We start from the raw sequence: 18,198 nt of genomic DNA on the forward strand, positions 1-18,198 counted from the left end.
AACTCGGCCTAACCTATGCAACCGGCAACTCATTTCGCGGCACCACGAGCTACTTGCCTTACCTGTCCGCCGAGGTCGCCACAGTCGCTCCGGAGCACCCAGGTAATTAAAGTAACAGCACTTGATATCTGTGACTCTAGACCGTGCGGCAAAGAGACGTGAGTGACCTCTAATAAAAAGTGCTAAGTGTCAGAAGACTCCCCTTAGAGTGAGGAAGATTGTGAGTAACTATGACATAGTTTCAGTGAAAGGGATATCTCTTCGATTTCCAGGTGAGTTTCAGGCTGAACTGCCACAGTTTCATTCATGATGCAGGGTCTAACAGCAATGTTGTTTTAGTACACGTAGTTGGCAGCTTTCATAGCCTATGCGCCTACTATTGTATGAGATACTTTAAAGCCACATACTATAAATAATAAGTAAATAAGCAAGTAAAGGAAACCGTCAAGGAGGTCAAGTTGGCTAGATCATGTCCTTGTAGAGAAATTCCTGTACCGATACCGGTATTCAATCGCCGACCGGAATGGTCAAGTGCAAAAGGCATAAATTAACAAGTTTCATGCCTTGAAAAGTAACTTATTAAATTTAGTTTTTTGCTGACGTCCATTTAAAATTGCCCGTAAATATACCTACGTGTGTTGACTGCAACAACTAAGGCGACTAATTGAGTTTCCATGGTAAATATTCTTATCTAAGTGACATAATGTTCAAACAAAAGGTCACGATAAGGCTTATCCGAGTTCAGAAGCAATCACGCACTCAAGCCGCTTTTTGGCGAAAAATCAGCGTCAGCGCTCACTATCTACCTAGGAAAACCGATTCAAACTGAAATTGCCTTCACATAAGCTTGTTGCTGCTAAAAGCTATCTAGAAATGCCATAACTAATCTAAGACAATATACACTTTGATTGATGGTGAAATTCTCATACACAAATTCTCGAACGCAATTGGAAGTGTATTAACGTTGTGCCTATAGGGAGGCTGTCAATTGTTTCACGCAGCTGTGTTCGAAAATTGAGACTACTTTCTTGCAATCAATTTCATTCGGTGCCATTGACGAAGGCGAAATCTTGCCATTAAACAATTATTTATAATTAATTGCAGAAAATGTGGTCGATGCCTTTGAGCGTCGCGATAGGCAACGTGACATGTATTTTTTCCTGGACGAAACCGGTTTTAGTTAAAAACAAATGCAATTATCATTTTCCGCACTTTACACTGCGGGACCGACTTTAGTACCGGGGAATCAGAATTAAAAATTTAAAAAAAACGGAAATATTCCTAAAAACTTATTAAACCGACTGCTAATGCGATTGTTTAACCCAGAGCAGAGAGAGGCGTTTTGAGACCGTTTTACAGGTGAAAGTTTTACCTGCTCAGATGAGAACATCGATTTTTCATGAATGGTGTGCTGCATCCAGCACCAATGCCGAAATATCATTACTCAAATGATATGGCGAAAAATCAGCTGATAAGTGGACGCTTGAGCGCGATGCAAAAGCGTCTTGCGAGGCATTTTATCAGTGAAACAAACGGCAACAATTTGCGTAATAATGGTCGGCAACGAACGTTAATTAAGTGTTAACTGTCTGACTAGATGTGCTGTGAAAAAGCGCGGTGCAATCGTTTATTTTAGTCATTACTGCACGGGTGGTATGCACTCACAGGGTTCTTGGCTCAAGAAAACCATCTCAGATATCCGTGGTAGAACGCGGAGAAAGTGAGGCTGCTAATTATGAACGAAACGGCCGCATATATTATCTTTATGTACATAGGCCCATCTAAAGAATAAAAGAAAGTTAAACTCACTCGATTCATGAGTGATAAGCGTGTATCCGCACAAATCAAATTGATCGATCCATAAATCTCTTGTAATATAATTGTTTGAATGGGAACGATGAAAGCAAACTAGATGAAGGTGAATTAACGGACATGTCCAATAAAGCGGGATCAATTACCTTCGTAATGATAATTTTAGAAGTAAATGAATTGCAAAGCGATACACGTAGTGGCGCACTTCGTCACGCCTACAGCCTACTTTCTACCGAGATGTTTTACACTTGAACTTGTGCGTCAAATTCTTTAAAAAATCTGCAAATTTTGCGTACCATGTACCACCGAAGACATCCGCAACGCTTCACCGCAAACGCACGTACCACCTGAAAGATCCAGGCGGATAGAGCCTCCCATAACCTAAGAGTTAATTCGGTCATTCAGACGTTATGCAAGCGCATGTTGCATGCAGCATGGTGCCCCGCGCTGGAATATGGAGAGTTATGCTGAAAAACTGCGAAGGGCGGCCATACAATTCTGGGGACATCGCACAGAAGGGTATCCGCAGACGCGCTACTGGCACCCCTCGATCGAACCCGCATTGCAGAGAAGGGTGCAAATTTACTCGAAGATAGAGAGTGCCGATTGGAGAAAGAGAGGACCGCGGGCAACATCATGGATAGGCGAAGCCGGTTTTCTCCGGCCTCAGGAGATAATAGGCGCACTGACAGGATCGTGAGGAGGAAACTGCAGGAGAGGAAAAACTGGCAGCGTGGAGCGCAGATGGCGAAAGAACATCCCTTAATAATGTCTGACCCGGGGAGTTTCGGGGAGCAGGTGCCTGGAGCGACTTTTGCCTAAGTCAAGCGAGTTGCAATACCGTAGAAGAACAGCCCATTGCAGTTGCAGCTAAATCAAATTGAAATTCTTCTTCTGTCATTATTTGGGTTATTCCTTGCCGTAGGTAGGAACCTACTTACGTCATTGTGTAATTTGCATCGTTTAAGTTACGGTGTAATCAATTAGATATTATCTGGCTATTATTAGTTCTGAGCGTGCTATAATTTCGCGCGGTAGTAGTTTTCGAATAACTGTAGAGTGTCCGGAAGGTCAACGATCAAGATTCCATTCGTTAAATGACGATTAATTGATTCATTACGAATAATTAGCTTTTTTTGGCAAAAACTCAGGAAACCTGGCCAACGTTGCCGAGTTATGCGAGTTTTACCCTTAATTTCGACCAATAGAATTAGACTTCCGCCGAATTTCCCGGCATCCTGCGCGACCCCAATGACATTACTTAATTTGCGCCATTTTGTTTGCTGCGAACGTCGTTAAATAATTTAAATGTTTTTCGTTGGTTTGTGCTTATTAAAAGTGCCGTGTTTGCGATATTTTACCAAAAACAAACTCATTTAGGAACATTCCTGCATATTTTCCGTTAGAACGTTGCTCGGTAAGTGTTACTATAGAGGCGAAAAGAGTTTTGCGAGCCGTTGCAGAAGCCCTTGTTTGCACTCTGCGTATCATGATTATTTTTAGTTTTGGTTACATTTCATTTCACATTTCCATTACAAATCCAAGGAAAGTTCCGTTAAATATACAAATTAATTTAATTAATGCTCTAAACACTGATTTCATAATTTTTTATAGACCCGGTTTAGAAACAATAACGAATCGCTAGGTGCTCAGCTAAAAGAGACAGTGTTGGTGAATATCTCAATAAAAATGGCGACGGAGCAGCAGGTCTCTTCTGTACACCACTAAAATTTGAGTACTTTGTTGTTGTGGTTGCTGTTATACACAGTGTGTTCTCATACATCTCTCCCAGTCTCTTAAATCTTTATTATTGAAAATGTGTTGTGCCATCCCTTTAATTTATGTCTTTGTTTGTAGGGCTTTATGTTAATGCTGCCGCAAAATGGTTATCGTGACACGGGTGAGTAAATCATACTTTATGATCAGCTAAAGGTGATATTTTATTTTAATGGGTACTTATTGGTTTTCATAACAATTTCAGGATTTAACAGATTTTAACCTTCAATTAACCCGTATAAATGCAAAAATGCGCAGTGATGCATGTAGGGTCGTACCAGACCAAATTCTTACTCATTGCCCCCATTCAGCTTCGACTCTCTTTACGTTTTTAAGATATGGGAGGCATTTAAGTCGGGCTATTTTGGGGGGCGCAACGTAGCTTTAGTTCGTACAAATCTGCTGCAAAGTTGGACATTCAGGCAGAGAAGTATGACAGCAAATCTAAAATTGATCAGCCATCTTGGCCGGAAACAAAATCGAATCCATTTCCGGTTTTTTGACATCCGAGCGTGCGGGAAAATGCCAAATATTCAACACGAGTGTAAGGGCTTTTCGGAAAATGTACACTCTGAGGAGTAAAAGGTTTCCCGCGAAATTACGTCAGGGTGGCGTGGTTTGCATCGTGCGTTCTATAAAAATTCCGGTCAAGTAGGCTTGGAAATTATTGGACACCGGGCCCGTATGTCGCTGATATGTTCTACGTAATCTCGAATTAAAGGAATAAACCTAACCTCACTTAAATACGACTCCATTTATCTTCATTATATGTTGGATTTTGTTAAATCTAGTCTTTTTTCAAGGCCCCAAGGACTTGTGTGTTGATTAGTTAGTTTTCTGTGCTAAAACTGATGTGTATGTTCAGGCAAAAAGCCTCTACGGTCGAAACTCATTTTCGGAATGCCCAGTTCACAAATAGAGAATGGGCCTTTGAAATGCAACCCCGTCTTATCAACACTTGTTGTAAAAGGGGCGAGTAAATAAGTATTTATTGGATCTATGTTTCATTTTTTTTACCTCTAGTGAAGATTAAAATTAAAAGCGAGGCTAATCTTATCCTTTTATGTTCGAGATTTCGTAGAATATGTCATGGACATAGGGGCTCAGTGTCAAATTATTCGTAAACCTATTTGACCGGATTTTTTTTAAGCACGCGGTATATGGCGACGCTGTTTTGATGTCGTTCGGACCCCTGTACTACACAGTCCCCAAAGTCGTAACTACAGTACTGAGGTTCAGCACGGATTCCCGAGGCGACAGCGTGCCGATTCAACCCAACTTATCTTATTAAAATAGAGGCGCTGATAGAAATTTTAAGCCTTTTTCCTGACGCTGCCGAGAAATTCCTATGTCCTGTAAAGGCGCATACTTCAGTCTGAATGGAATCCATTACACAAATGGCACTCGAGTACATATTTAAGTGTTATTGAGAAATCCGTGGCTCTCTTCCATCCTCGATGGGGATTTTCGTTACCAGCTCGAGATAAGGTCTTCTCCGGGGCATTTAGAAACGCCCTGTACATACTTGTACACTGGGCCGTCTACTGTAGCGAAATGCCGCGGCTGTGCGTAAAAAGTCCCTTTGCGCTGTATAAGTCGTGTGCCTCTGTTCGTTCTTATGCAATGGCTCACTTCCGAGTGCACTAAAGACTGAACAGTTATGTTCTATCAACCGCGTGCGTGTCGTGGACAGGTGTCTCGATCGAAATTTCTCAAATATCTTTAGATAACGGGTCCTGGGAAGCACGAATCATTGGAGTTTACAAGTGAGCTGGTTCAATGTTAAAAGGGAAGAACTGTTCAAAGCTGACCGCAGACGGATAGATAATCGTGCAATACCCCGATACAGATAAAAAACAAAAGGGAAAACGGAAACGCGTTCATGGTTTAGTGAACGTTACCACTATTTCGCTCTTTGTTCGCTCCCATCTTGTGCCATTCCACGGGAACTTCCGGAAATGATGACCGCGATCCGGTGGCCTATGCAGACATCACGTCATGTACGCATTAAAGTTTGTATTTCGAAGATTCGCATTGCTTTCAATCTCTTTTCAACAAAAGCGAAATTGCCTTCCATAAACCGGCGCAACCTCGCAATAACGAAATTGAATGACAATGTCTCAAAATTACACGTTGTCGAACAGTTTTCAATTACTGCTGAATTATCTCTGACCTCGCGCCGACCTTAAGGTTGTACAGGGTGCCCCGAGCAGGAGCCCGATCTGCTGACCACGCATTCTTTCCCCGTAGACAAGCCTAAGGACAGCAAAATTCTTCGCGATATACAGAGTGTTTGAGTGCAACTAATTTCTCCCACGTGGCTCCTGCAGTTTCTCAGATATCGAGTGGCAGTTTGGCGAATGCGCGGGAATTCGTTGGAGGCGAGCTCAGATGGGCTTCGCAATTGCCTGAGGGCGATACTCGTTCTTCCTTGACGGTCTGTTATGCGATCGGGAACGCATGGAGCAAGTGCCCCCTCCCTAAAAAACTCACCGAGAGGGAATTTCGATACCGCCCGCGTCTAAAAGACTTCAGTTGCATGAAGGCCCCTTGGACTGCTTTATTCTGGGAAAGTCCGTGGTTCGACCTAAATGTCTGCTGATGGTAGAAACCGCGGGAGCGCGCTTTTGCCACTTCTACAGAGAATGAAAAATCGCAATTCTTAATTGAACACTTTTCCTTTTGGCCCCGATATCACCCCAAGTTTTAGGTCAACTAGGCCACCACAGACCGTTTAAGGTCCTCGGATTTTTGGTCAGCTACTCCTTAGGACAACTGACCATCAATCTGCAAGTGTCAGTTGTTTGTCGGGTTTGCGAGTGCGTCGATCTATTGGTCTATTGTGAGAGATGTTTTAGTGCTTGCAGAACATGGCTCCAGCGTTATGTCCATCAGCGAATCTCCCATCTTTGTTAGAAGAGGTATTTTCTCATTAGAGTCTGCAGACAAGCAATTTTCATAATTCGTGCGAAAATAATATAGCAACCTTCAATCAAATTTCCAGTTACATTCCTTTGGAATGGGCAGGGTGCGACGACTCGCGACCGGTGCGAAGAAGAATTTTAAATACCTACTAATAACAGTATTCATTGGCTATGTTTCATTCGTAGGCCTTCGCCTTCACGATTGTTGTTAATTTTCAAGACTCAAGTTTGTTTAATTTAGCCGACCCAGAAACCTTCTTCCGAATAAACCCAAACTCACAACTTAACGAGAACTCGCAACAGCTGATATATCTACATGACATGCATGAACAACAGGTGCATAACCTACTAAAGACGTCTCAATAAACAACAATAAATTTGTATAGATTCAGGTGCAAAAAACCTGACGAGAAACTTAAACGCACAGGCATTCAAATGTCTGCAACAAATCTGCTCAACTGCCTTTATGGGAAAAGGTTTGTGAAGTGGGTTTACACCTGCGCCAACGTTTTAAGTAGGTAATGCGCAGAAGGTCCTTCTACGCAAAAAAAAATATATGATGGGCCTTAGTGTTGCGTCGTAGTTGCACACCGTGATCCGCGCGTCGTCACTATCACGAAAACTGCCCCGCCGGCAAAGTTAGCAGGAATTGCATATATTGACCCTTAGGCCCGGCTTTTCGAACTCCTCCTTGCCACCAAGACGATCTCCATAGCACCGACAAAACCAGAGCAGAGCGCTGGTCGGTTTCCCCGTTTCCACGGAAATTGTCTTGCTGGCAAAGATGCCCGCAGCTTGAAAAACTGGACCTTAAAAGCGCACTTCAACGGGGAGCTGAAAAATGCCAAAGAGGGTCGCGGACGCGCTTACAGGATGTCGCATTAACGTGAGGAGGCACGAGAGCAAGTAAACTAGCAGACAAACATATTTTCGGTTTTTCCTCGCGTATACAGGGTGACCGCGCAACTGCGGTCACCACGTATTGGCCTGTGCAAATCTTGGAACTTTAGATTTCTCGCTGGATGGCAACGACGCGTCGATCTTTTGCCTCAAAGAACCGCGACTGGAGGTACCATCGCTCGGGCTTCTCAAGGTTGCCTGGCATGGAAAACTACCGCCCGCAACGGTTTGGTCTCTGGTTTCAATGCAAATTTCCGTTGCAGGGTGACTACATCTGGATCGAACCCGTGAGCAATGGCGAATTCGATGTTGCCATTGGTGCCAGGGTGCTTCAGGCAGAGGGCAGACGCGTATATGTCCGGGACGACGATGGACACGAGTACTGGTTGGCTCCGGACAGACGCATCAAGGCCATGCACGCCACTTCTGCTCATGGGGTGGAAGACATGATCGGTCTGGGCGATCTACACGAGGCCGGAATACTCAGAAATTTGCTCATTAGATACAGCGAGAATCTCATTTATGTGGGTTTTGGCTGAAATTGCTTGTGGGACGAAATGAAGGTTGTCTCTTTTCAGACCTACACGGGTTCGATACTTGTGGCAGTAAATCCATACCAAATACTCCCGATTTACACTGCCGAACAAATTAAGTTGTATAAGGAAAGAAAAATTGGCGAACTGCCCCCGCACATTTTCGCAATAGGGGACAACACTTATGGTAACATGAGAAGGTAAGCCAATTAACCTAGACACCGTTTCAGGTTTTCCTGGCTTGTTAAGGTTCTGCTGCATATCATTTTTTTGTTGTACATTTAGTTTACTTTATAAACAGACAAATAACTATTTATTAGCAATTTAATTCTGCGCTATTAAGATTCCATTCTACTAATCCAGTTTTCTTCGTAAGAGTTCAGCTACATCGACGAGTTTCGCCTGATGGGCGTTTGTGTTTTCTACCCGTTATCTCTTCCTACGGTCTTCACCCAAAAATGCAAGAAAGTCAAGTCTGAACCCTTCCACCTTGGCAAATGGCCGAACTTGAATTATTTCATACTCGACGCAGGTGTTTGCAATTAATTTAAAAAAAGCTGATGTGCACGAACGAGCCATACTCACTAATTTAAATATGGCACACAATATTGCATGAGAGAGGTAATGTAGATTACTTAACAATTACTCATTGAAATATGAGTAAAAGTTGTTCCCATCATGCGGTCAAGCGGGTTGGCAAACTTAAGGCAAAGTCCAATGTGAGCTTTTACCATCACCTCAAATACTGCGTAGCAAAAGTTGACCCATACACGGAGTTTTTTTGTCAATTACCGCAACACACTTTCTCTAATAAAGGCATTTTTTATGTGCGAATTTGTACGCCATTGTGTCGAGAAACGCAATACATGAGTATAAGAAAGGAAGCTGAAACTGACTTCGCTTTCTGTTGTAGATATGGCCAGGATCAATGCATCGTAATTTCGGGGGAGTCCGGGGCCGGCAAGACCGAAAGCACCAAGCTGATATTGCAATACCTAGCGGCCATAAGCGGGAAGCATTCCTGGATCGAGCAGCAAATCCTGGAGGCCAACCCCATATTAGAAGCCTTCGGTATGCAGTTACTTGAAAGCGCAGGGTGTCTAATAATTCCGTCATTACGGTGGAATTCGATAATTGACGTAAGGACTTGGAAGGCTTCTTATGACGTACGAGTTTAAACCGGACCAATGAAACGTCAAAATTTGAATCGTGACCGAATGAAGCTGGCTAAGACGTGCATGTCGCGAAGACGTTTAAATCCCAGCCCGTAGTCGAGAAGCGCGATTCACTATTAGACACCTTTAGCAACATTCGCGTTCTGATATTTCATTTCTCTTTTGGTAGAATTTAGCTTTTAAGCCCTGAATTACGTTGGTCCTTCCTTAGGGAACGCAAAAACTGTGCGCAACGACAACAGCTCTAGATTCGGCAAGTACATCGACATCCACTTTAACTCCAGTGGCGTCATAGAGGGGGCGAAAATAGAGCAATACCTGCTAGAAAAAAGCAGGATTGTCTCCCAAAATGAGGAGGAGAGAAATTATCATATTTTCTACTGTTTATTGGCCGGCCTGGGTAGAGAGGAGAAGCGAAAACTTGAGCTGGGCGATGCGAGTCAATTTCGATATCTTACAGGCGTAAGCCCTCCCTCGTCTTGCACGCCAAACTCTTATATTTTGCCATATTTAGGGAGGTAGCATCACCTGTGAAGGAAGAGACGACGCAGCTGAATTTGCAGATATTAGAAGCGCAATGAAAGTGCTCTTGTTTTCCGATCAGGAAATTTGGGAAATTATGAAACTCTTAGCTGCTCTGCTGCATATTGGGAACATTAAATATAAAGCTACTGTGGTTGATAACTTGGACGCCACTGAAATCCCTGATCCTACTAATGTCCAGAGAGTTGCAAATTTATTGGGTATGTGAACTGTGCTTAAAAACGGAACTTCTCAATAATATTTCCTTGTAGGGGTTCCGGTGCAGCCCCTCATCAACGCTCTAACGCGGAAGACTCTCTTCGCTCATGGAGAGACTGTAGTTTCTACTCTATCACGAGAACAAAGTGTAGACGTCCGAGACGCCTTCGTCAAAGGAATTTATGGTCGTTTATTCGTGTTCATAGTCAAAAAAATTAATTCCGCAATCTACAAACCAAAAGAGCGCCAGCGCAGCTCCATCGGGGTTTTGGACATCTTCGGCTTCGAAAACTTCAACCATAACAGTTTCGAGCAGTTCTGCATCAATTATGCCAATGAAAATCTACAGCAGTTTTTCGTCAGGCACATTTTCAAACTGGAGCAGGAGGAGTACAATCTAGAGGGCATAAATTGGCAGCACATCGAGTTTGTTGACAACCAGGACGCCTTGGATTTGATTGCGATCAAGCAACTAAATATTATGGCTTTAATTGATGAGGAGAGCAAATTTCCGAAAGGAACAGACCAAACCATGTTGGCCAAGTTGCACAAGCAACACGGAGCGCATCGGAACTACTTGAAGCCCAAATCAGATATTAACACCAGCTTCGGGCTCAATCATTTTGCTGGAGTTGTGTTTTACGACACCAGAAGTTTCTTAGAAAAGAACCGGGATACCTTTAGTGGCGATTTGCTGCAACTTGTAGCCATCAGCGGCAATAAGTTCCTGCAGCATTTGTTCCACGATGACATCGGTATGGGATCGGAAACGAGGAAAAGAGCTCCCACGTTGTCCACTCAATTCAAACGATCCCTGGATTCTCTGATGAAGACTCTGTCCAATTGCCAGCCGTTCTTTATCAGGTGCATCAAGCCGAATGAGTTGAAGAAGCCGATGGCGTTCGACCGCACTTTGTGCTGCAGGCAACTGAGGTACTCCGGAATGATGGAAACCATCAGGATCAGGAGGGCGGGGTATCCAATACGGCACTCTTTCAGCGAGTTTGTTGATCGGTATCGATTCTTGATTTCGGGGGTTCCTCCGGCGCATAAGACGGACTGCAGAGTTGCTACTTCACGAATTTGTCAAATAGTATTAGGTGAGTGAAAAAGGTAGTTTTTATAATAAGGAATGATGGATTTTCAATGGGATACTGCTTCTAAGTTTTCGAGTACAAACTTCCTCAAATCTCCCTTTAATCAAAACATTATAGAGCGTTTTTCCGGGAACTTTTTAGGAAGATCTGATTACCAACTAGGCAATACTAAGGTATTTCTCAAAGACGCTCACGACTTGTTCCTGGAACAAGAGCGCGACCGCGTCCTTACAAAGAAAATCCTGGTCCTACAAAAGAATATCAGAGGCTGGGTATACCGGAGGAGATTTTTAAGACTGAAAGCGGCCACCGTGGTCATTCAAAAGTACTGGAAGGGCTACATTCAAAGACAGCGCTACAAGCGAATGAAAGTGGGTTACATGCGACTGCAGGCCCTTATCAGGGCACGGGTCTTATCGCACCGATTCCGACATTTAAGGGGCCATATTGTGGGGCTTCAGGTAAACCAAAACGCATTTAACCAAAAATAGTTTTAAATAATTGTGACCCATCATTAGGCCCACTCCAGGGGGTTTTTAGTTCGACGGGAATACGGGCATAAGATGTGGGCAATCATTAAAATCCAGTCGCATGTCAGGAGGATGATAGCTCAAAGGAGGTACAGGAAGTTAAAGTTTGAACATAAGAAGCATGTGGAGGCTTTGAAATTGAAGCAAAAAGAGGAGCGGCAGCTTAAGGATGCGGGCAATAAGAGGGCCAAAGAAATCGCCGAGCAAAACTACAGGTAGGGGGTATTTTTAAACAAGATTTTGGGAGTTTAATTTTTATTATTTCAGGGAGAGATTGTACGAGCTAGAGCGTAAAGAGATGGAGTTAGAGCTGGAGGAAAGAAAGAGAGTAGAGATTAAAAAGAATATAATAAATGATGCTGCTAGGAAGGCTGATGAGCCAGTTGATGACTCTAAACTTGTGGAAGCCATGTTCGATTTCCTGCCAGATAGTTCTAGCGAGACTCCAGGTCCAGGTGAGATTGATATGTCTCTTTGAGCAACTCACAATAGGGTTTTCCAGGTCGGGAGACGTCAGTATTCAACGATCTACCAGCGCAGACTAGTGACACAGAGATAATCAGCCCCTTGCAGACTGTGTCGGAGGATGAGGAGGACTTGAGCGAGTTTAAGTTTCAAAAATTTGCAGCCACGTATTTCCAGGGAAATGTCGGGCATCAATACTCGAGGAAACCGCTGAAGCATCCGCTTTTGCCTCTGCACACTCAAGGAGATCAACTAGTAAGTTTAATGATTCCAGTTGAGAAATTTAATTATTGTTTTTCGGACTTTTAGGCGGCTCAAGCCTTGTGGGTCACTATATTGAGGTTTACCGGTGATCTACCTGAACCAAGATATCACTCAATGGAACGCGATACTACTTCAGTGATGTCTAAGGTCACTGCTACTTTGGGGAGGAACTTCATCAAAAGCAAAGAGTTTCAAGAGGCTCAATTGATGGGATTAGATCCGGACTCGTTTATGAAGCAGAAACCCAGGTAATTGATTAATAGGCATAATGAACTTTATTTAAAAAAACGATCCATAAAATTTTTCAAAGGTCTATAAGGAACAAACTAGTGTCTTTGACTCTCAAACGGAAAAACAAACTTGGGGAGGACGTAAGAAGGAAACTGCAGGAAGAAGAATATACAGCAGACAGCTACCAATCGTGGCTGGAATCTCGCCCTACGAGCAACTTGGAAAAGCTACACTTCATCATTGGACATGGCATTCTGAGGGCGGAACTGCGAGACGAAATTTACTGTCAAATTTGCAAGCAGCTTACCAACAATCCTTCGAAATCCTCGCATGCTCGAGGTTGGATTCTGTTATCCCTTTGCGTAGGGTGTTTCGCTCCCTCAGAGAAATTCGTTAATTATCTTCGAGCGTTCATCCGCGAGGGCCCTCCAGGTTACGCACCCTATTGTGAAGATCGCCTCAAGAGAACCTTTAACAATGGCACCCGAAACCAACCCCCAAGTTGGCTGGAACTGCAAGCGACCAAGTCGAAAAAACCAATCATGCTGCCCATTACCTTTATGGACGGCAACACCAAGACTTTGTTGGCAGATTCTGCGACTACAGCCAGGGAATTGTGCAATCAGCTGTCCGATAAAATCGGACTGAAAGACCAGTTCGGGTTTTCGCTTTACATTGCGTTGTTCGACAAGGTTTCGTCATTGGGGAGCGGAGGAGATCATGTGATGGATGCGATTTCGCAGTGCGAGCAATACGCTAAGGAACAAGGGGCACAGGAGCGAAACGCACCTTGGAGGTTGTTCTTCAGAAAGGAGATTTTCGCGCCATGGCATGAACCTACAGAAGATCAAGTTGCCACCAATTTGATTTATCAGCAAGTGGTCAGGGGGGTCAAGTTTGGGGAATATCGGTAAGTTTTAGTAAATTCTCTTCTTGACCGCGTTAAAAACGTTAGAAAGATTCGATATTCACGTGGGCTCTCAAGCGCATCTTATTAGAAATGCTGAAGTTGGTCAAAATGAGTCAAAAATCAAAGAAATCTATTTTAAAAGATTCCAAATGTATATTCGCCACAATGTCATCAAAGTTGGGCCTTAGTTGTTCAATTCTTGTTTATAGCCTTTTCACTAATTTCTTAGTTCCAAAAATTACTGTTTTATATTTACACTCTCGATATTTTTTCAGATGTGACAAGGAAGAAGATCTGGCAATGATCGCGGCCCAGCAATACTATATTGAATATGGAACCGACATGAACGTAGAACGGCTACTCACGCTCCTACCTAACTATATCCCGGACTACTGCTTAACAGGAGTAGATAAGGCTGTAGATCGATGGGCTGCCCTAGTAGTTCAAGCCTACAAAAAGAGCTACTATATCAAAGAAAAAGTGAACGTGCTACGTGTCAAAGAGGACGTTGTCAGCTATGCCAAATTTAAATGGCCGCTTCTTTTTTCGAGGTTTTATGAGGCCTACAGGAATTCCGGCCCTAATTTGCCCAAGAACGATGTCATAATTGCGGTCAATTGGACGGGGGTTTATGTAGTGGACGACCAGGAACAGGTGCTATTGGAGCTGTCTTTTCCGGAGATTACTATGGTTTCTAGTCAAAAAACTAACAAAGTTTTCACTCAGACATTCAGTCTTAATACCGTCAGAGGGGAGGAGTTTACTTTCCAAAGCCCCAACGCTGAAGATATTAGAGATTTGGTGGTGTATTTCTTAGGTGAACCGTTTGCTTTGAGAGGTTAGAATTAGTTTTTCAAAGTTTATTTACAGAGGGGCTGAAAAAGAGGTCGAAATACGTGATAGCCCTGCAGGATTATAAAGCTCCAGGGGAAGGATCCAGCTTCCTGACCTTCCAGAAAGGAGATTTGATAATTTTGGAAGAGGACAGCACTGGAGAGACTGTACTGAATTCGGGCTGGTGTGTAGGAAGGTGCGAACGCACTCAAGAGAAAGGCGATTTCCCTGCTGAGACTGTCTATGTTTTGCCCTGTATGAGCAAACCTCCCGCGGAAATTTTGCAACTATTTTCAGTGGAAGGTTAATGACGGAGCATTTTTTTTTGAGTACATTATTAAAAAAATAACATCCTACCAGGGGTGAGCGACTATCAAAGACGGTTAAGTCACCATTCCTTGAACGGAGTAGAGGCCAAAGACAGACCACACACTTTAGCTGAATACGCAATAGACCACTTCCGCCCTCCCCTGAAGAGGACCGTGTCGAAGGCTTTAACTTTGAGCGGAGGGAGACGAGGAGGAGGTGTCGATGACCTTTGGAGGCACTCGAGGGACCCTATCAAACAACCATTGCTGAAGAAATTGTCGATGAAAGAGGAATTAGCAGGTAACTTGTTTCTTCCAGGTGGAAATATAATTTTAAATTTCGGGCTTCTGTCTCAGAGCTTATTGGTTTCAAATTTACTCGAAATTTCGTATAAACCGAAGCAAATTGGAACATAGTGCCCGTATACTCATAGTAGGATGTATGATTAGTTACGCACCTAATATCTCGATGCGTAATTTCATCACCATCCTACAAATATACGGCTATAAAGTTCTGATTTTTACCTATAAAGTTTATTCGATCAATTTTCAGTTCATACTTGAATGATCTCGTTTTATCACTTTCCAGAAGAAGCATGTTTCGCCTTTAGCGCCATTTTGAAATATATGGGAGATCTTCCATCAAAAAGACCCCGAATGGGAAATGAATACACGGATCACATCTTCGATGGGCCTTTGAAACATGAAATTTTACGCGATGAAATTTACTGTCAAGTTATGAAGCAGCTGACCGACAACCGAAACAGAATGTCTGAGGAAAGAGGCTGGGAATTGATGTGGCTGGCCACTGGGCTATTTACCTGTTCCCAGAGCCTTCTCAAAGAACTTACCGCGTTCCTACGAAGCCGGAGACATCCGATTTCTCAAGATTCTCTGCAGAGATTGCAAAAAACTCTGAGAAATGGACAGCGAAAGTATCCACCTCACCAAGTTGAAGTGGAGGCCATCCAGCACAAGACTACTCAGATATTCCATAAGGTTTACTTCCCTGATGATACAGATGAAGCTTTTGAGGTCGATTCTAGCACTAGGGCCAAGGACTTCTGTCAGAACATCAGTCAGAGATTGGGGCTCCGGTCCAGTGAGGGCTTTAGCTTGTTCGTCAAAATTGCCGATAAGGTAATATCCGTCCCCGAGGGAGACTTCTTCTTCGATTTCGTACGTCACTTGACCGACTGGATACGCAAGGCAAGGCCCTCGAGGGATGGCATTACCCCTCAATTTTCCTACCAAGTTTTCTTCATGAAAAAACTCTGGACCAACACAGTGCCGGGCAAAGACAGGAACGCGGATCTGATCTTCCACTTTCACCAGGAATTGCCGAAACTCATTAGAGGTTATCACAAGTGCAGCAAAGAGGAAGCGATCAAACTGGCTGCCATAGTCTATAGGGTCCGATTCGGGGAAAGCAAGCAGGAATTGCAGGCAATTCCGTAAGTGAAAGTTTAAGCTTGAAATTTGGTTTCACGGACTCGTTTGCAGGCAAATGCTGCGCGAACTAATCCCATCCGATTTGGTGAAAGTCCAGTCTGCGAACGACTGGAAAAGGGCGATAGTCGCGGCCTACAACCAAGATGCTGGAATGTCCCCGGACGACGCCAAAATCGCCTTTTTGAAGATCGTTTATAGGTGGCCAACGTTCGGGTCGGCCTTTTTCGAAGTTAAACAAACCACCGATCCGAATTATCCCGAAATGTTGCTGATTGCCATCAATAAGCACGGAGTGAGCTTGATCCATCCGCAAACGAAAGTAAGTAGGAAATCTCCAAATTCGAAAATAATCATCCATCAAAAGAAACGTTCGTGTCTGTTAACGAACGTCCTGTTACTGATCATAACAGCTTCCGCTCATTAAGTCTCTTCATTAAATCTTGTTGCGTAAGTCAATCAGACGTAATAAATAACTGCTGCAATTATTATAATTATCCTCGTCAGGTAAAAACAACCTTACCGAATTAAATACAGGAATTAACTTGTTCCCAGGACATTCTAGTGACCCATCCTTTCACGAGGATATCGAACTGGTCATCGGGCAATACTTACTTCCACATGACCATAGGTAATTTAGTCAGAGGCTCAAAGTTGCTGTGCGAAACGTCCTTAGGCTACAAAATGGACGATCTGCTGACGTCCTACATCTCCCTGATGCTTACCAACATGAATAAGCAGCGCAGCATACGAATAAAATAGCCCTTAAGCGTTTTATTTAGTTTATGTATTTATTTTTGCTCGTTTTGGTGTATTTTTGTCAAATGGGCCCCATCAAGCTCTTTGAATCCCTTTGGATCTCCGCGTTAACTGGATAACCACAGCGGTTTTTCGCTTCCAAGGCGAAGATTCAAAAGTCACAATTTTACGGGGAAAACGATTTTACTTTTATGGGATGAATGAATCTGATGTAAAGCTTTAGAGATATTTTAAGGAGGAGAGCTTTTTATTGTATTTATATGAATATTATGTAAATAGATTTTACATCACTGGAGCCACAGTTATGTAAATGTCGGACAATAAATTGTTAATGGTAGAAACTGGATTTCCTTCTGTCGAGCAAGGGCGTGCCAGCATAGAAATGTGGTTTGAAGCATGTTTCTCGTAGCATCCTTCATGAGGGCTTCCACTGCTTTGGAAGTGAGAATTTGCTGTTCAAATTATATCACACAGATTCATCTATGGATCAGGGCCGTGAACGAGCAACATTCAACGAGGCAAACGAAGGAGGGACGTCCCCTAACCAGGAAGCAGCGAAATAATTTTAAAAAAATACCGTACCACTTTTGATGTACAGGGTGACGAAAATCAATTTTTCTTTTCATTTTTTTACTATTTTCTTTCATATGCCTATGAATTTTAAGGGCCTTTACAAGAAAATGTCGAACTAGTTAGTCTCCATATACAAGGTCTTTTGTTTTCCTGGGCCACAAGTTATTTTTGCTTTGAAACTTTTCTTGCCAATCAACGATGGCAACTTCTCGCTCCCGCACTTATCAATCGCCTAAATGCCCCCTGCTTGCATTCACTAAGACCATATACATAGCTGTGCACAAATGTTAAAAAATTAGTGTAAATCCAAGTTTAACAAAAACTGGCCCGCACTTACCTCATTGCACCTTATTTATTTCTTTAATATTAGTTAAGGGACTGCCAGATTCGCATATCAATAGATATGGCGGAAGGGTGACAGCGCAAGAAGTCAATATAGGCAACCTCAAATACTCGTAATACATTTGTTTGTGTCATCATGTTGACGACCTTGAAAGTATTTTTTCCAGATGGCAACACTGTTTTCAATTACGTGGGTGAATCGAATAGTTCTTTAATAACGTTATAATTTTTAGATTTTATAAATATTTATTTATTACGTAATACTAGATAAAACTCAATGTTTGTTTTCATCGAAATGCGGTTGATTTAATAAAACAGTTATAGAGTAACTAACCAACATAGGAAAGAGATATTTCCTTTAACAATAATATATCCAAAATTATTTATTATAACCTTTATTCCAATTAAACGTAAAAAATAAAGTAAAATCTTAATCTTCTACTTTAGATTTCTTGGGGCCAGATTCTTCAGTGGGTTATGTTTCACTGTTCTGTTTAGCTTTCACGTAATTTAGGGTGTTGGTGGACGTTTATCTAGGTATCTTGCTCAATCCGTTCTTGGAAATTTTTATGAAA

At 42.8% G+C, this 18,198-nt stretch overlaps 1 protein-coding gene and 1 long non-coding RNA gene across 2 annotated transcripts; one reads left to right on the forward strand and one right to left on the reverse strand.

The window, feature by feature from the left end:
- Positions 1–58: 58 nt before the first annotated feature.
- Positions 59–17,049, forward strand: ck (myosin-VIIa ck). Its single transcript, XM_066287619.1, has 20 exons — positions 59–272; positions 3,670–3,712; positions 7,676–7,936; positions 7,991–8,145; positions 8,859–9,016; positions 9,332–9,582; positions 9,635–9,863; positions 9,915–10,961; positions 11,100–11,419; positions 11,477–11,703; positions 11,756–11,943; positions 11,991–12,208; positions 12,263–12,465; positions 12,528–13,358; positions 13,634–14,175; positions 14,229–14,495; positions 14,553–14,801; positions 15,090–15,954; positions 16,004–16,271; positions 16,505–17,049. The coding sequence occupies exons 2-20, from the start codon at positions 3,695–3,697 to the stop codon at positions 16,709–16,711; spliced, it is 6,504 nt and encodes a 2,167-aa protein (XP_066143716.1). The 5' UTR covers positions 59–272; positions 3,670–3,694; the 3' UTR covers positions 16,712–17,049.
- On the reverse strand, positions 16,715–17,905 carry LOC136342124 (uncharacterized). Its single transcript, XR_010732599.1, has 2 exons — positions 17,619–17,905; positions 16,715–17,555 (listed from the first exon to the last, which is right to left on the reverse strand). It is a non-coding gene; the product is annotated as an uncharacterized lncRNA (long non-coding RNA).
- Positions 17,906–18,198: the final 293 nt, after the last annotated feature.

This window comes from Euwallacea fornicatus, chromosome 11, assembly GCF_040115645.1.
Source record: "Euwallacea fornicatus isolate EFF26 chromosome 11, ASM4011564v1, whole genome shotgun sequence".
In the NCBI taxonomy this organism is placed as follows: domain Eukaryota; kingdom Metazoa; phylum Arthropoda; class Insecta; order Coleoptera; family Curculionidae; genus Euwallacea; species Euwallacea fornicatus.

Coding starts and splice junctions, on each gene's coding strand:
- ck (XM_066287619.1), top strand. Junction 14,496..14,552: donor GCAACTATTTTCAGTGGAAG/GTTAATGACGGA, acceptor ACATCCTACCAG/GGGTGAGCGACTATCAAAGA. Junction 16,272..16,504: donor TGATCCATCCGCAAACGAAA/GTAAGTAGGAAA, acceptor ACTTGTTCCCAG/GACATTCTAGTGACCCATCC.